Raw genomic sequence first — 16391 nt, 5'->3', positions numbered from 1 at the left:
TTAAACAAAGAAATAAAGTTTAGTCAACACTAAACTGATTGACTTAAAAAAATTAATCAGCCTCTATTCTGCGAAAGCTGAGTTTCGTTCAAATTATAAAACAAACCCAAAGACTTTTAGTAGTTCAAAATCAAAAAATTCTTTTAAAACGCAAAGTAGTTTAGCCTTGATTTACAAAAATTGATTGTCATCGTACAAAATCAGCACAAATATTTACTCAAGTTACATAAAAAATATCAGAAATATCAGCGCGATGGCTACTACGAGCAACACGCACCCGATGATGAAAGTAATGGCTTCCCTCTTGATCAAGTCTGACATCCTAGAGTGCTCGATAATCGAAGACACTTCGGATCCGCTCTTGTTCTTGTGCGGAAAAGGCTCACTGGGTACGGGGATTCCCAGAAACTTGCACAGAGGGTTCCAGCCCTCCTTGACGTCGAAAACCAGGAGTCGGTCTTTTGAAACAGCCTGTGTTGCATATTAGTTTATACTTTTGATGTATGTATATATTCTTTTAAAATTTAATTTATCCTTTTGATATATTTTTAATTTTCTTTCTTAAATAGTTTATGTGTTAAAGATGTATTAATTTGTTAAAACAAATGTTTTGACGTTTGTTTTTATCGACAAAGCACATTGTACTTTACTTATTTCATTTTAGAGTTTGTGGTTTAAATAAGTTAAACTTTGGAAATTCAGTATTTGTTTTATACGGCAAATATTTTTTGTGAAACCACAATACAGAATGTTTGTGTTTAAAAACTGCACAACGTTTATAAGGCCAATTAAAGTTATACAGTTTTTTATTGAGGCTCATAGTTTGATACAAAAATTCTGATTATTTTTACTAACTACTTTAAAAACCGGTTTAAAACTTTATTAGTTTTTGCTTTAAAACAAAAAAAAAAAGAAAATTTAACTTGTTTTATAATTTATTTCTACAATACCTGTTTAACACAAGCCGTCATACTGTCTATTTTAACTAAATTAATTATTTTGAGTCAATTAAGGTAATAAATTGTTTTACTAAGGTTCAGACTATATTGGATCAAAATCTAATAATAGCTTCTATTTGCTTTATAAAACCTTGTATTAAAGTTAAATAGTCTTGCTTCCAGTTTAAAATAAAACGAAAAGTTTAAAATTCAAATCTATGTTACCTGTCTCACATAAGCGTTGTGCTGCCGATACCTCAATTTTTCCATTGTCATGTTTAGAGGAGGTCGCGACCACGAGTTGAATGGAGACCTGGACATCAGCACTCGAACTGAAATGCAAATTAATATATTTCAAGTTTTTGTTCATTCAAGTTTTTGAAAAATAACTCCTATTTTTATTTTTTTACTCATATCAATTTTATTTTATAAAGTTTTTATTTTTATTAAAAACAAAAAACTTTATTGAACGTAAATAGTTGAACTTAATTTTTGACGAAAAGTTATGATTATTATACTAAGCATACTCTGTTTTAGTTTATAACACACTTTATTTGTTGAAGGAAAAATAAAGTTCTAGTAAGACTTCGTAAAAGAAATAAAAAGATAACAGTAATCGATTGGTAAGTTTTCTTTTGCTATTTTAAGTTCTTTCTAATATTATAAAGCTAGTAACGTTTGAGTTTGTATACCGGAAAAAATAGAAAACCATTCAATTGTGTTCTTCAAAGTAAAATACTTTTTTACTTATATCAAAAAACTGTTTTGAAATTATATATGACTATTAGATATATTTTCAATTTTTTGTGTATAAATATTGAGAAACGCTGAACATTTAGATCTTTATATTGTTTTAATGTATTGAACTTAAAGTAATATTGTTTTAAATATAGCACCTATTTAATCTAACAATGTATTAACTGTTTTTACTAAATAACTTTTTGTTTTTATCATTTTGTTATTTGTTAACTAATGATGTTTTTTTTTAGTTATAAAACAATTTTTTTTAATAATTTTATCATTAAAAAAAAGTGATAACTTTTATATTATTACTTACTTTCATCAACTTAAAGTGTTAATTAGAATTAAATTACACTTTTAATTGTTTTTTTATCAGTTATTATAGTTTTTAGTATTTATTACTATAAAAAATTTATAAAACTTAAAAAATAAGTTTTAAAGTCCAATTCAGAACTTTAACTATTCCTAATACTGATCAGGTTAAATTTAAATAATTTTTTTATAATTTAACTTGTTATTTAAAATCAAAGGTGGGTTTGGGTGGAAAATGAAAAAATAAATATAACTTTAGACGGAAATAATAACTTTATAAACTGCATTTATAAAATGTTTTTTTTATTTCAAAAAATTTGTTTGAGTACTGTTTGACTTTTGTTAAGCTTATTCATGTACACAGATTAATAGGATACACCTTGTTAGTTTACCTTTTTACTATTTAAGTTTAAGTAACATTTCTTTTGTTGTAAGTTTATAAGCCGTTTTGAAATAATTCACAAACTTAAATACATTGTTTGACACTCCTATTTATTCTTGTATATTAAGGCTTAAAGTTCAAAATAACACAGTAGTACAAGTTTAATTTAATGAAATAAGAGAATGAAATTATAATGTAATACATTTAAAAAATATGTTAAAAAACTTATTTAAAATAACTTGGTGAAATATCCATTTATTACTATCAAAAGTATAACTTAAATCATGTTTGTGGTATACCAGAAAATATTCCATCTCTCATTATGATTATTTACTAATTACTCTAAACAACAAAAATCTACAGTGTAATGTGTACATTGTACACATTTAAAGGTTTAATTTATAAAAAGCCTTTTTGTCTTTAAAAGCACTTACAAAAACTGCAATCGTTAAAAAATGTTGTTAAGATAAAATTATAATAATTTTCCTGAACAAGTTTATGAACTACACGTAAGTATATAAAAAAAAAGTAAAGTTTGAAGATTAAATACTCTAAGTTTTATTTATACTTTTTTGAACACGTTTAGAATTGATAACTTTAGCCAAAGTTTTTCATAATTCAAAAAAAAAGTATAAAAATAAACTATGATTTAATACCTAATTTATATATTTTTAAAGGAGTTGGTTTACTTTTCTTTATCAATCTAACATAGTCTATGTGCTATTTGTACTCACATGAAGAGTTGGCAATTCTGTTTGCTCTTCTTCCGGTGGGAGAGCTGATCTGTCCAAACAAAGTCATCCACGGATGATGGAAGACTGCAATCATCTGGTTCAACATGGATTCGGCCCATTCCTCGTCTGAAGATCGTTCAGTGTGAATTATCTGCACAAATTGATAGTTGTAAAAATGTTTCATCAAACAGTGTTTTCAATTAACACGTTTGTTACTATTATCATCAAAATTAGCCTTTTCCTTAGTAAGTTGTTCAGTGTGAATTGTTTGCAAGTTGAAAAAATGTATAGTACGGTATCTCTAATGGCTTATTTTAACAAAACGTTAATGCTTATCTGTATTTTATTTTTGTTTACAGTTTAACCTCATCACACTGTACTGTTTTTTTTTAGCTGTTACTGTGTATCTAAAGAGCTGATTTTTCAGAAAAAAATCGTTATAGGAACAAAGTAAACAAAAAAACTTGCGTAAAATAATGGTTGTATAAAAGTTTTACTAAATATTGGAAAACTTTTTTACAAACATCTAGTATAGTACGTGTTTATTTAATTGCATAGCACAAATGTCGTTATAAATGTTAAGACTATCAAACAGTAAATAAAAGCTAAAGTTGGTTATACTTTGGTTTTAACCTTTTGTAATAAATAGTAATTTATTTTATATTTTATTAAGAAACAAAAGTTTTTAACGCTATGTTTTTCAAATACTGAGTAATTTAAAACCACATTGCTTTTTCATATTGCAACAATTCAAATGTTAAAAAAAAAGTTGTACAATGACATTAACGAATTTCGTATATCATACAACTAAACAAATAAAAACTCCACAAACTTCAAAAAGCAAGCAAATTATCTAAACATTTATTTTTAGCCCTAGACTTACTATACCCAACGTATAACTGTACAAACAGTGGGCTTAAATATTCAAACATGTAAGGTTTACATAGTTTTACCGCGCATTTAAAGTTTATTGAACTTTTCATCTAAATTTCGTTGGCTTTGCACTTGCCAAACAAATTTTTTATTGTTTTATCTGATAGTAAAAAATTTTAAGTAGCTCATTTTAACCATGCATTTTTTAAATAGTAAAAGTTATATAATGTACAAAATGTTTATGCAAATCGCTTCCAAACTACTTAAAATCAACTTTTGAAAAGAAACTTCGATGATTTATTACTTTGTACTTGAACTTAATATAAAAAGGATTAAAAAACGTAGAGCTATTAAAATTTATTGCCATGTCTTTTAGTAATTTGGTGTCAATTGAAAAAACAATAAGTTCTATTTACAGTACTTTATTAGCACGTTTAACTTATTTTTCAAGTAATTAACAGTTTAAAAAATAGTGTTTAGAAACATCTATCACTTAAAACCTAATATATATATATATATAGTTTTTAATTTATAAAGATTTTAAACTTGAACTGGCTGAAGATTAGAGACAATATTTTTTGTCTTTATGAAACATATGTTCCAGCATTTTTAAAATCGTTATTTCAATAAATTATTTAAAATCCCTTCAAGTGGGCTCAGTAGAAGGTGTTCAAATTTGAATATTAACCTTATTTTATATATATATATTAAAAAGGTTTATTTAAAGATGCAAAACTCAAAGGACTCGAGTTTCGTGACTATTCACTCATCAGCTTCAAAACAAGTTAAAAATCTTTAATAATAAAGCCCTCAAGGTGGGCTCAGTGTGAAAAATTTAATTTATTAAGTTAAATAACTTAATTCTATATATACATATATTTATTTATTTATTTAATTATATAAAAACTATAATTCAAACAGCTGTTTCACACATTGAAATGTAAAATTTCATGTGATCGTCAGTAAGTTACAGTTTAATATAATAGTGAACAGAAATTTCGATTTTAGAATTTTTTATAATAATTATGACGTAGTAATGGTACAGTTTATTGTACGATTAGTTGAATTTGAAATACGCTGTGAATGTTATTCTATGCTTTTTAGGAAAGTTTAAAAAGGTTATTTTGGAAAAATGTTTTAAGCTATTAGAAAAATTTTTTAGTCTGTTGGAAAATATGTTATAAAATGCTATAAAATACTCGTGTTTGCCGCTTCGATTTTATTTTGTTTTAATATTTAGTTGGTTTTAATTTTGTTAAAAAAGAATAACATTTACATTTAACATTTAAGAATAACATTTAAGTGATAACATAGAATAACATTCACAGCGTATTTCAAATTCAACTAATCGTACAATAAACTGTACCATTACTACGTCATAATTATTATAAAAAGTTCTAAAATCGAAATTTCTGTTCACTATTATAATAAACTGTAACTTACTGACGATCACATGAAATTTTACATTTCAATGTGTGAAACAGTTGTTTGAATTATAGTTTTTATATAATTAAATAAATAAAAATTAAGCTCCAATTTGATTTGTCGAGCACTATCGATCAGAACTTTGTATAAAACCTTTAATATACATATATATATATATATATAAATACATACCTAGATTTTTAGGAATAGTTATACTTTTTATAAAAAAGTGAATAAATAGCTAAAATGGTTTAACTAAACTTTTACTTGGGTCAATTAAAAATGATTTCGACACTTTTTTAAGTAGGTGATGTAACTGTATTAGGTTATTAAACTACTTATCAGACCAAAAAGCCATTCTACAATAATCGAACGTTTTCTCACACTAACTTCTATCCATTACTACCAATTTCAACTTCAGTAAGTTTTCAAACCAATAGAAAATGTTATACTTTTTTATAGAAAATGAGTGCAAAGTTTAAAATCATTCAACTAAGTCTTTACTTAGTTACTACAAAAAACAAATTGTATTTTAAAAGTTTAGATCATTATTAAAACTTTAGAAAACAAAAAGTCCTTTTGATTAAATTTTTAGACTAAATAATATTTTCAAACCTTTGCGTTTGGAAACGCTTCGGCCAGCTCCTCCCAAATCGCACATCCGGGAACGTCGGTGATGGCGTCCACGTCCCTAAAAATTTCCCGCAACTTATCCGGGGAAATCCCGTAATCGAGAGCCTTCTGCAGATCGTCGCCCAGGAACAGGAACTGCTCCTCGAAGTCGTAAACGTGGTAGCCGAGTTGGCGGAGGGCGGCACACATCGTCTTGGTGCCTGTTTTCGGGTATCCGGAGCAGATTACCTTCATTTTATCTATTTATGTGTGGGCTGTTAGATAAGGCTTAAATAAGTTTTCTTGTAATAAAAAAAAATACATTTGTTTAAATTTTATTTATTTACAGACATTTTTTTTAAAACATCCAAAGTTAAGACAGTAGTACTTCCAGTTCGTTATAAAGTTCATATAAAAAATAAGCTTTTATTAAAGTAGAGTAATAAGTTAGTTTTAAGTGCTTTTTCATAGATATTTTGTTCTAGTTGTTGTTAAATTTACCTTTAGCTTATTAATTCTTAATAATTTTTACTTAAAGCACATTTTTTTTTAATGTTTATTTTAAATGAAATGTAGTCATACAAAATTGTGTTATTAAGCTTAAAAACGTTTACAAAATTCGTTTTGCTAAATTGTTTTTTTTATAGTATAATATTAGTTACAAAGTTAAACACAACTTTAGTCCTTTTGATCTATTTTAGTTTTTATAAACATAATTTAAACTACACAGCTTCGTATTAAATACAAAAAAATAACAAAAACCAAGTATAGTTTAAAAAAGAAGTTAATCATAGATAAACAATCCTTTATAAAAGAATGTAAAAGCTGAAACTATTAAATATTCTAACTTCAACTACATTTTTATTTCTAGCAATGTTTTTAAAACGTGTTAAATGGATTTAGTTAGTTTTAGCACAGAAATTGTTATTAACTTAACATTATGATACGTAAGTTAAAAAAAACTTAAAAAATCTTCAAATTTCATTTTTGAGGCTTTCGTCAAAAGTATAACATAAACTGCTGCAATTATTGCAAAGTATTTTTAAAAGCTAAGTTTGTTTACGTACACTAAATTTGTTGACTTAAAAAAATTTCAATCAAGTTTTTCAACCACTTTGGGTACATATTTTATGCTTGAAATCGAAATTTTTTATATCATTCTCAAAAAGTAAACTGTAATAATACTTTAAACAACCTTTAAACCAAGGTAAATTTTTTTTATATAAACATATAACAAAGTAAATTTTTTGTATAAAACATTAAGAATATAACCAGTACTCAGTAACATAATTGATTGTTTTAACATTCAATTTCACTTCGTAGTGTATGTTCTTGTATTTCAAGAAAAATAATTTTCTTTGCTGATAAGCTAAAAATATATTAAATAAGTAACGTTAGTTAATTATCAACTAGCAATGAACGGACAAATATTGTTTTACCACTTAATAGTTCAAAACGTTTATTTAGAAGAAAAAATATTTTGTTTAAAAATACTTTTATTATTAAGTGATTCACTGATTTAAAATTTTCTCATCACATTTAAAACGATATACCACTTTTATGTGTTATACATATGTTTTAGCTGCATTAATTTGAAAATATTTTTAAATATTTGTATTTACTACATGTAGCATGTTAGGTACCCTAATTCAAAAAAAAGAAACTAATTTAGTTTTATTACTATTTTATTTTTATTTCTTAACCATATAAATATCTAGGCTAAATTTTTATTTTCAAAGACATATCAGTACATATATCAAGATATATAGTACAAATAGGCCTTGTTTTTGCTATTAGACTAACTAAACACTATATGACTTTAACTTGGTATTTATAACTAAAAAAAATTAAACTGTGCGTGAAAATTTTTAGATAATATATTTACAGTTTAGTTGTAAATATAATAATATGAAGACTATATACTTAGTTAAATTAAACAATTTTTAGCACTATGATAATAAGTACACTTAAAATAGAACAACAAGTTTTGTAAACTTTTACGTATTACATAACTAATTAATCTTTTATTTACATTATTCTTCAAAGATAAATAAAATATAGAAAATAAAAAATTTAAATTTGATTACATTATTTCTAAAACAGACAAAACTATCAAAATTGTTTGATTAATTACTAAACCAATTTTTTATTTTCTTTAAAAAAAAATTGGATTCAAAAATCTTCAACATTAAAAAAAAGTGTTGATAGACAACTTTTGTAGGGGTGCACGACTATTCAAATTCGGATAATTTAAATTCTTTAAAAGAAATTGAAATGGCCACAACTAAAAAAGTAGTGTATGTGTGTCAAATATAAAAAAATACATATGTAGGTCCTATTAATATCTACAAGCCATGTTTTTCTTTTTTCAAAATATTAAATATTTTTTGAGACATGGCTTAAATAAAGTAAAACACATAGTTATTTTTAGTAATTTTGAAATATCTTAAAATATGTTTAAGATATTGCAAAAAATAAAAAGTGGCTTGTAGATATTAATAAGGTATACGTATGTATTTTTTATTTTTTACAAATTTATATTACTTTTTAAGATATAGTCTTTCAAATAATTTTTTAAGAATTTGAATTGTCGGAATCTGAGTTGTCCGAATTTGAATTGTCAAGTAACCTTTTTGTAGATTACTTCTTTAAAATGTTTATAACAATAACTTGACAAAAATATTACTCATAAATTTTTAGTTACTTCCATCTAAAAATTGATATGATTATTGTTTATAACTAATACCTACTTGAGCTTTCAGTTAGAAAAACTTTGCAAGAGCTTTTTATTTAAAATAATATTCTTTAGCTTAGAAATTATTCATAAACTGAGCGTGATGTTTAAAACTTTTTGATATCTTTTATATTAAAATTATGATTATTTACCTAACAAGTCCTTTCAAAACTATGAAAAACCTTTACCTACTATTTATAGCAGGTATTAAAATACTTTATTTACACAAAAAATTTGTGTTAGTAAATTTAGTCATTAAAAATTCTTTGATTTAAAACAAAACAAAATTAAACTAATACAAAAGTAGTTTAAATTTCTTGAAAAGTTGTATATGCAAATAAAAAACATGTGCACATATAGCCAAACTTAAAGTAATCATTATTTACTACTAGTGCATGTTGAAAAAGGTTTTAATTATATACTGTAGATTTAATTCAGATTTTTATAAATTAAATCATACTTTGCAACAGTATTGCAATTCTTTTTGTAATTTGGTTATTAAACAATTATTATACTTGGTAAAATGTATACCCTAAACTTGATGAAAGTTAAATTATCAGTTTTTTTTTTCAAAAACTTTACTTCAACAACAACTTCATATTATTAAAATAAAGTTATCAACAATTTATTCAAAACTTGGTACAACTAAAACTTATATTTAAGTGAAAAAATCAAATTAAGGTTTTTTAATTGTAGTAAAAATTATGTATATTTGCACAACATGTAATTATCCTATATGACTAAGAATTAAAAACATATTGTTTTTATATTCAATTGTGTTCTAGCATAAATACTTTACAACTTTTCATGAACTTGTTCTTTGAAAGAAAAGTTTAAATCTCTAATACATACAAAAACTAATGTTAGGCTTAATTGACTAAAGTTCAATATATATTTAAAAAATAGAAGTATAAACGAAACTATATTAACAAGGTATCTGCTAGGTTAAACATAAAAAAAGACTACTTGCTACTTAAATTTAATTGTTAAAGAAGAAAAATTGGCTACTTGCTTTAACAAAGTTAAGCTTTATTTAAATATCTGCAACTAAAACGGTTAGCTGTTTCTATCTCGCTTGAAACGCAGTAGCACCCAACTAAAAAATGCCGTTCTTTTACAAGTGTTGACCATAAGTTCTACACGCCGCTGGCAAAAGCCTCTACAAAAATTAAGCGGCGTTGGAAATTTCTGCAAATGCAGTTTAGCTTAGGTCATATTACAACAAAAAAAAATGAACCAGCAAATTAAAATACTAAGAGCTTTCTGTACAGCAAACTTTCACTGAATAAAGTCTTGCGGTGAATGTTAATCGACAAAACGCTTTGTCGGCTGTTTCTTTAAACAAACTTTTTGTTATTTTAGCTAGGCAGGTGCCCGCCTAGCATTCTGTACCAAACTCATTTTATATTATTGCAACGTTTTAATTGTTTAAAGTTGGGCTGAGGCGTCGGACAAACAAATAAAAATGTTGTTAGTTTAAAGTGCGTGGTCCGGAGGTACAATGGTGTTTACTTATAAACACGACATAAAGTATTGCTTTATTGAAGTGCTAAATCTTTCAGAGTTTATTTTACAACTTGTTAGCGAGTTTTTAAACTTTTGAACGTACTTACAAAAAAAAAATAAACGACGTTAATTTAGAAGACTAAGTTTTTGTAATTTAAGACTTAGTGCATGTATTATCTAACAAAAATAGTTGCGCGGTTATCATTTAAATCATCGAAATACAAATACAATTTTTTTCTTAATACTCTCACTTACCAAAGATTTTCAGGGATTTATTTGTGTAAAAGAAATCATTAGATTATTAAACTACCAGTTACAAACATTTCATTTATAATATTACTTACAAACTGTTATAATGTTAGTTATAAATATACAAATGTGAACTTTAATAGTTAGTAGTTTTATATTGTGTATAAATCATAGTAAAATTAAATAAAAAATATTGTAAACTTTAAACTATAAAAAACATATTTGTTGTTTTATAAAAAACAACTAAAAAAAAACTAAATCATGTTAACAAAAGATAAAATTAGTTATTCCATGTTTATTCTTTTTAAAATATTAAATTTTATTTATCACAAAATACATAAGAAACTGAAAAAAACATAAAGTTAATAATACCACAATCATTTTGCTTTATTGTTGTATTATAACGTCTTTGTTCATATTAGTTTACCGTAATATGATTGTTTAAATTTTTTTTCAATAATACAAGTTTTTTAAACTTTATTTGTAGTTTGAGCTAATAAGGTACTTAAGTCAGATTTATACAAAGTAAACTTTTACTTAAAAAAACTTTTTTTTACCAAAACTTTATACATTTAAACTGTTAAATAAACAAACTACAAATAAGTATACAATACCTACTTTTAAATAAAACACATTAAATAGAACTTCTTTTTTACCTTTATGATTATGTTTTTTTCACTTTTTTTTAACTCAAAGCATATTACGCAAAATTATTGTTAGATTTTAAAACTTTTCCTTTGACAAGATAGTTATATGTCTTAGAACTGGTAATTATATATGATATCTTAACAAATCGAATTAGCTTTAAAAAGTAGAAAATTCAATTATTTATTGTATTTCGTTTAACTAAATATGAAATGTGAAATCTAATATATATCTTACCACAAATAAATATTTCTGAAATATAATTTACTGTAAAAAAGTAAATGTAACAACACTTGATATTCAATTTGTTTTTTTTTTTAACTTTTAATAAGAAAACTTTAAAACTTTTGTTACATAAATAAATGGTTTTATCAAAATTTTTATGAAAAATAAAGCAAAATTAGTTAAATTGTTTAGTAATTATAATTTTTTTTAATTTTAAATTTTATTTAAATTGTTATTAACCACTGCTAAAATTTATTTTAATCTTAAAAGCTAAGTTTAAAGTTAAGTAACTAGGTTGTTTGTAACGAACAATAAAATAACCTTTACAACTAGTAAAAGTACTTTTACTAAGTACTTTGTTATATGTATTGTACTACTCATTAAAAAGCTTTCAACAAAAATTATATTAAGCGGTATTGTGATTGATGTTTTAAAAGTGACGCTAAGTTATAACTGATAGATATAAATATTTCTTTAAAGCTCTGTAAAACTTTTTATAATCATTTAAACTGTTACTTTTTTTAAGTAAAAAAAACGTTTATTCATATTTTATAAAAGTGCGAATTTAAATAGTTAAGACGCATAAAGTATTCTACAAAGATTTTAGCTTAAAGTTGTAAACTTAAGTTAGTCGCTAAACATTTAGCTCATTTTTGGAAGAAGTAGAAGTAAAAAAAAACTTTCTGTGAAACTTAACTAACCTTATCTTGTTTACACCATCTACAACGAAATTTAATGGTCATAGAAGTATTTAAATAATTTTGTTTAGTAGGTCGTTGCAATTACGAGTTACTATGAACTGAAATGCCTTTATTAAGACTTTTAATACTTCACTTTATTAAAATAAGTCGTTTAGACTGCTTCTTAGTTTTGTTACTTTGTTTTTAAACTTGCATATTTAAATGTTTTAGCTATTAGTAATCAATTGATAAAATATTACATTTTGCTTTGTAAAAAACTTAAGCATATTTTTACGAATTAATATTGAAATTTGTTTAGGATCATTATTTCAAGTCGTTGAATTTTTCTATAATACTGTTTGTTATTTCAATTTTAAAACAGTAGACTTCTGTAACGAAACGACAAAATGAAGTTAATGATAGCTCTAGCATTATAGGTAATTTATAAATCTATATCTATCTTTATATTTATAAAACCTTTAATATATCTATCTTTATATTTATATATATTATCTCAACTAATAATACAGCAGTTAAATCAGTTAAATTTTAAATAAAGTTTTAAATGGCTTTGATTTTGTTTTTAAATATATACTTTTTTTTTACTCCTATGAAAAATCAACTGAACATAATATATTCAAGGCATATTTAAAAAAATATATATTTTAAAGTTTATAATTTTTTTTCAAATTTTTCAATACAATTTAGAAAAATCTTATGCTTTTAAGCTAAACGTAGAACACAACTCTATTTGTATAGTAAAACACTTGAAAAAAAACGTAAAAAGTTTTAGGTTTAGGAAAAGAAAACAGCAGTACTTGTTAATTTTATTCAAACTTGATTTTTTTTATTATAATAAAACTTCTAGGATATAAGAATTTAATGCTTTTTGTTATTTATTATTAAAAACTCGTGCTAGTAAACATATTGCCACAATATGTACTGTTTAAATCAATTTTACTATTACAATAAATAACGAAATAACTATTTACGAATACGTTTACTTACTTAATTTTGGATTAAATTTAGTGCAAAAATTTTATACCCATTTAAAATCTAAAGATGCTAGCATTAGTTTAAAAAAACTTTTGTCAGTTATTGGACGGAAAAACTTTAATCAGAGTTATTTTTTAAGCTACAATCAAGTTCAAAGTTTTAGAACTGCTCAACCCACGACGTCACTGTGCAAATATTGCCTCACAGCTCAAGAGCAGTCATATTTCTTCTCCTTATTTTTATGACGTAAATGGCCAAAGACAGGTCGATGTTCTCTTATATAAATTGTGAAAACCAGTAGGCGTTGCTTAGGTGATTGTACGAAATATTGTTTTATATTTTGAAACATAAAAACAAATTCTAATTCTTTTTTGCTTTTACACTATTTTTCATAATCTAACTTAAACTACAAAAAAAACAGTTACTAAAATATATTTTTTGTGGAGAGTATATAGGTGCAGAAAACAATTGCACACTGATAAATTTTATTAAAAAAATAGTAAAGACAATGAGTTAAAGTTAATTAATATTTAGTTTATAGTATTAAATACGGTAATAACAAACTAAAAAATAAAACAATAGCACAATAAAATTAAAAAGTTTACTTACTAGTATTAATGCGGATTTTATACTATTTATTAAAAAGTATATAGTTCTAAGTAAAAACTATTGTATAATGGTAACAAATTATACCACAAAATTTAAGACTTTAAGTTCTTATACTGACAGTTTTCATTTATCTTCAACGTTTTTATAGTGCTGTTTAACTTTTAGACACTAACTAACTTGGTTTTAAAAATTATATCTTATTCAGTAAAGTGACAAAATTATTTTTCAATATATTAAGAAAAATAAACAATATTCAACGTCGTTATGTGCTACTTGTTTTACAACTTTCATGAAAATTGCTAGATAACATAACAAGTTTGTACGTGAGCATGTTATAAGTTTATAAGTATGAGAAAAATTAATTAAAAAAGGATAAATAAGCTGAAACGGTTAATATGCAATACTTTAAGAATGAGTAAAATTTTTGCATTTAAGCAGATATTTCTTGCATTTTTATTGCGCAACTACTACAGTACTTATTTTAGTAGAAAAATCAATTTTTAACATTTTACTTATGTATCTGTTGGTGTATCTTCAAAGTAGTAGTTGCAAGACTTAAATAGCTATTAAAACAAGTTTAATTAATGTTATACAATTAAGCTGTTACTAGATTTAGCCGACCATAACGTATGGTCGAAGTGTTATCTACTACGATCGGCTTGTAAGAAACAGTTTAAAACTTGGCTGAATCACATACTATTAAGTTTTGTGTGCTTTTTATTAAGCCATAATAAATCTACAAACAAACTTTGATTGTGTTAAACAACGCGTTATAAAATAATTACCCTACCAAGAAAAAACTTAGAATTAATATGCATGAGTAACGGGAGCCGATCATTTTTAACCCGCTATCATTTCTAACTCGTTCACTTCTAACCAGTGGCGTCGCGTGGTATTTTTCTTAGGTGGTGCAGAAAAAAAATCCGAGTTTAAGGTGATCGATTTGCCCCTACTTGAGTTGTCCCTGCTCGAATTGCCTCTGCTCGAGTTACCTCTGCTCAAGTTGCTTCTGCTCGAATTGCTTCTGCTCGAATTGCTTCTGCTCGAGTTGCTTCTTCTCGAGTTGCTTCTTCTCGAGTTGCTTATTCTGGAGTTGCTTCTTCTTGAGTTGCCTCTTCTCGAGTTGCTTCTTCTCGAGTTGCCTCTTCTCGAGTTGCTTCTTCTCGAGTTGCCTCTTCTCGAGTTGCCTCTTCTCGAGTTGCTTCTTTTCGAGTTGCCTCTCCTTGAGATGCTTTTTTACAAGTTGCCTCTGCTTGAATCGCCTGTGCTCTGCTTAGCTTTGTTTTAATTTTTTGTTTATAATAACTTGTGGAATGATACTTAAACCTGTACTGTTTCAGGGAATTTTCAACTTAGCTTACTTACCGCAAGATATTGATTTTGCGGTAATTCTTGAAGAAATTTTGCTGTTTTGAGTTCATTTGCGGCAGTCAGCTAAGAGTTTGCGGCAGTGAAGTGAGCAAAATGGTCGTTTTCTAAATTAAAGTTTTATAAGAGATTTTCTTCTAAAAAATAACGAAAACGTTATAGATACTTATTTTTTTCTTACAAAATTTTAAGGTGGTGCAATTGCGGCAGTGCAACACCCCACGCGACGCCCCTGCTTCTAACCCGATCATTTCTAACCCGATCATGTCTAACCCGATCATGTCTAACCCGATAACTTCTAAACCAATCACTTCTAACCCGATCATTTCTAACCCGATCACTTCTAACCCGATTAATTCTAACCTGATAACTTCTAACTCGATCACTTCTGACCCGATCATTTCTTACAAGATCATTTCTAACCCGATCATTTCTTACCCGATCACTTTTAACCCGATTACTTCTAACCTGATCGTTTCTGACCCATTCTACTTGTTTATTTTATAATCAGGATTTAATGCAAAAACAAACTAGTCTTAATAAAGTTTTTAAAATATTTTTTATTGTTTATTTTTAGTTTCTTTAAAACATTAAGATTTTAATGTGTTACGTAAAAAACATTGTTAGTATAAACTTTTGTTTTAGTGTTAGCTTAACATAAGTTTAATTTATTTTATTACCTCATTTTTTGATATTTTATCTTACACATAATTTCAAACTTTCTCATTTTTTCATATTTTTTTGTTCTTTCAATATACTTTAACAGACGTTTTTCGTTAATCATATACAATTCACTAAATCGTTTACTTTACAATATTTTGAATTATTCTTTGTAGGATTTTAAAGTAAGCAGTTATAACTATATCTAAGTTGGATCTTATAATAATTCACGTGACTATAATAATTTCAACATAAGCAAATTTTAAAAAGTAAACCTTTAAAATTGTAATATTCAGGTACAAAAACCTTTATACTACGGTCTAGAAACTATATTGTAAGTCTGCTGTAAATGTTGTACTATTGCTGACTAATGTATTAACGTTTTATATTAGGTTAGTTTTAAGTTTTATTTTAATAACTTTTACAAATTGTTATACAACTTGCATAGGCCTATTAAGATAATTGAATTCAAACAAACACTATAAGAAATTAAATAATTTTGTTATATTAAATGAAAAAGCATGATTTTTAGGTATAACCTATATATTAAAGCAGTTATGTCTTATAGCAAACCGCAAAAGTATGTTACGTCGATTGACCGTCTTGATCTCACATCATTAACAAATTCCTACTTAGTCCTAGAGGAAAAAAAGTCACTAATAATTAACCAGACATGTTTATTTGTATAACAAGTCCGAGGTT

At 25.4% G+C, this 16391-nt stretch overlaps 1 protein-coding gene across 1 annotated transcript; it reads right to left on the bottom strand.

The window, feature by feature from the left end:
• LOC145835898 (uncharacterized) lies at positions 1-6272 on the bottom strand. The gene is made up of 4 exons (XM_082943652.1): positions 6021-6272; positions 3108-3258; positions 1164-1270; positions 1-471 (listed from the first exon to the last, which is right to left on the bottom strand). The coding sequence occupies exons 1-4, from the start codon at positions 6270-6272 to the stop codon at positions 223-225; spliced, it is 759 nt and encodes a 252-aa protein (XP_082799778.1). The 3' UTR covers positions 1-222.
• Between the last annotated feature and the right edge of the window lie 10119 nt (positions 6273-16391).

This window comes from Thalia democratica, chromosome 5, assembly GCF_965202585.1.
Source record: "Thalia democratica chromosome 5, ktThaDemo2.hap1.1, whole genome shotgun sequence".
Lineage (NCBI taxonomy): Eukaryota > Metazoa > Chordata > Thaliacea > Salpida > Salpidae > Thalia > Thalia democratica.
This window is presented reverse-complemented; position numbering and strand designations above follow the sequence as displayed.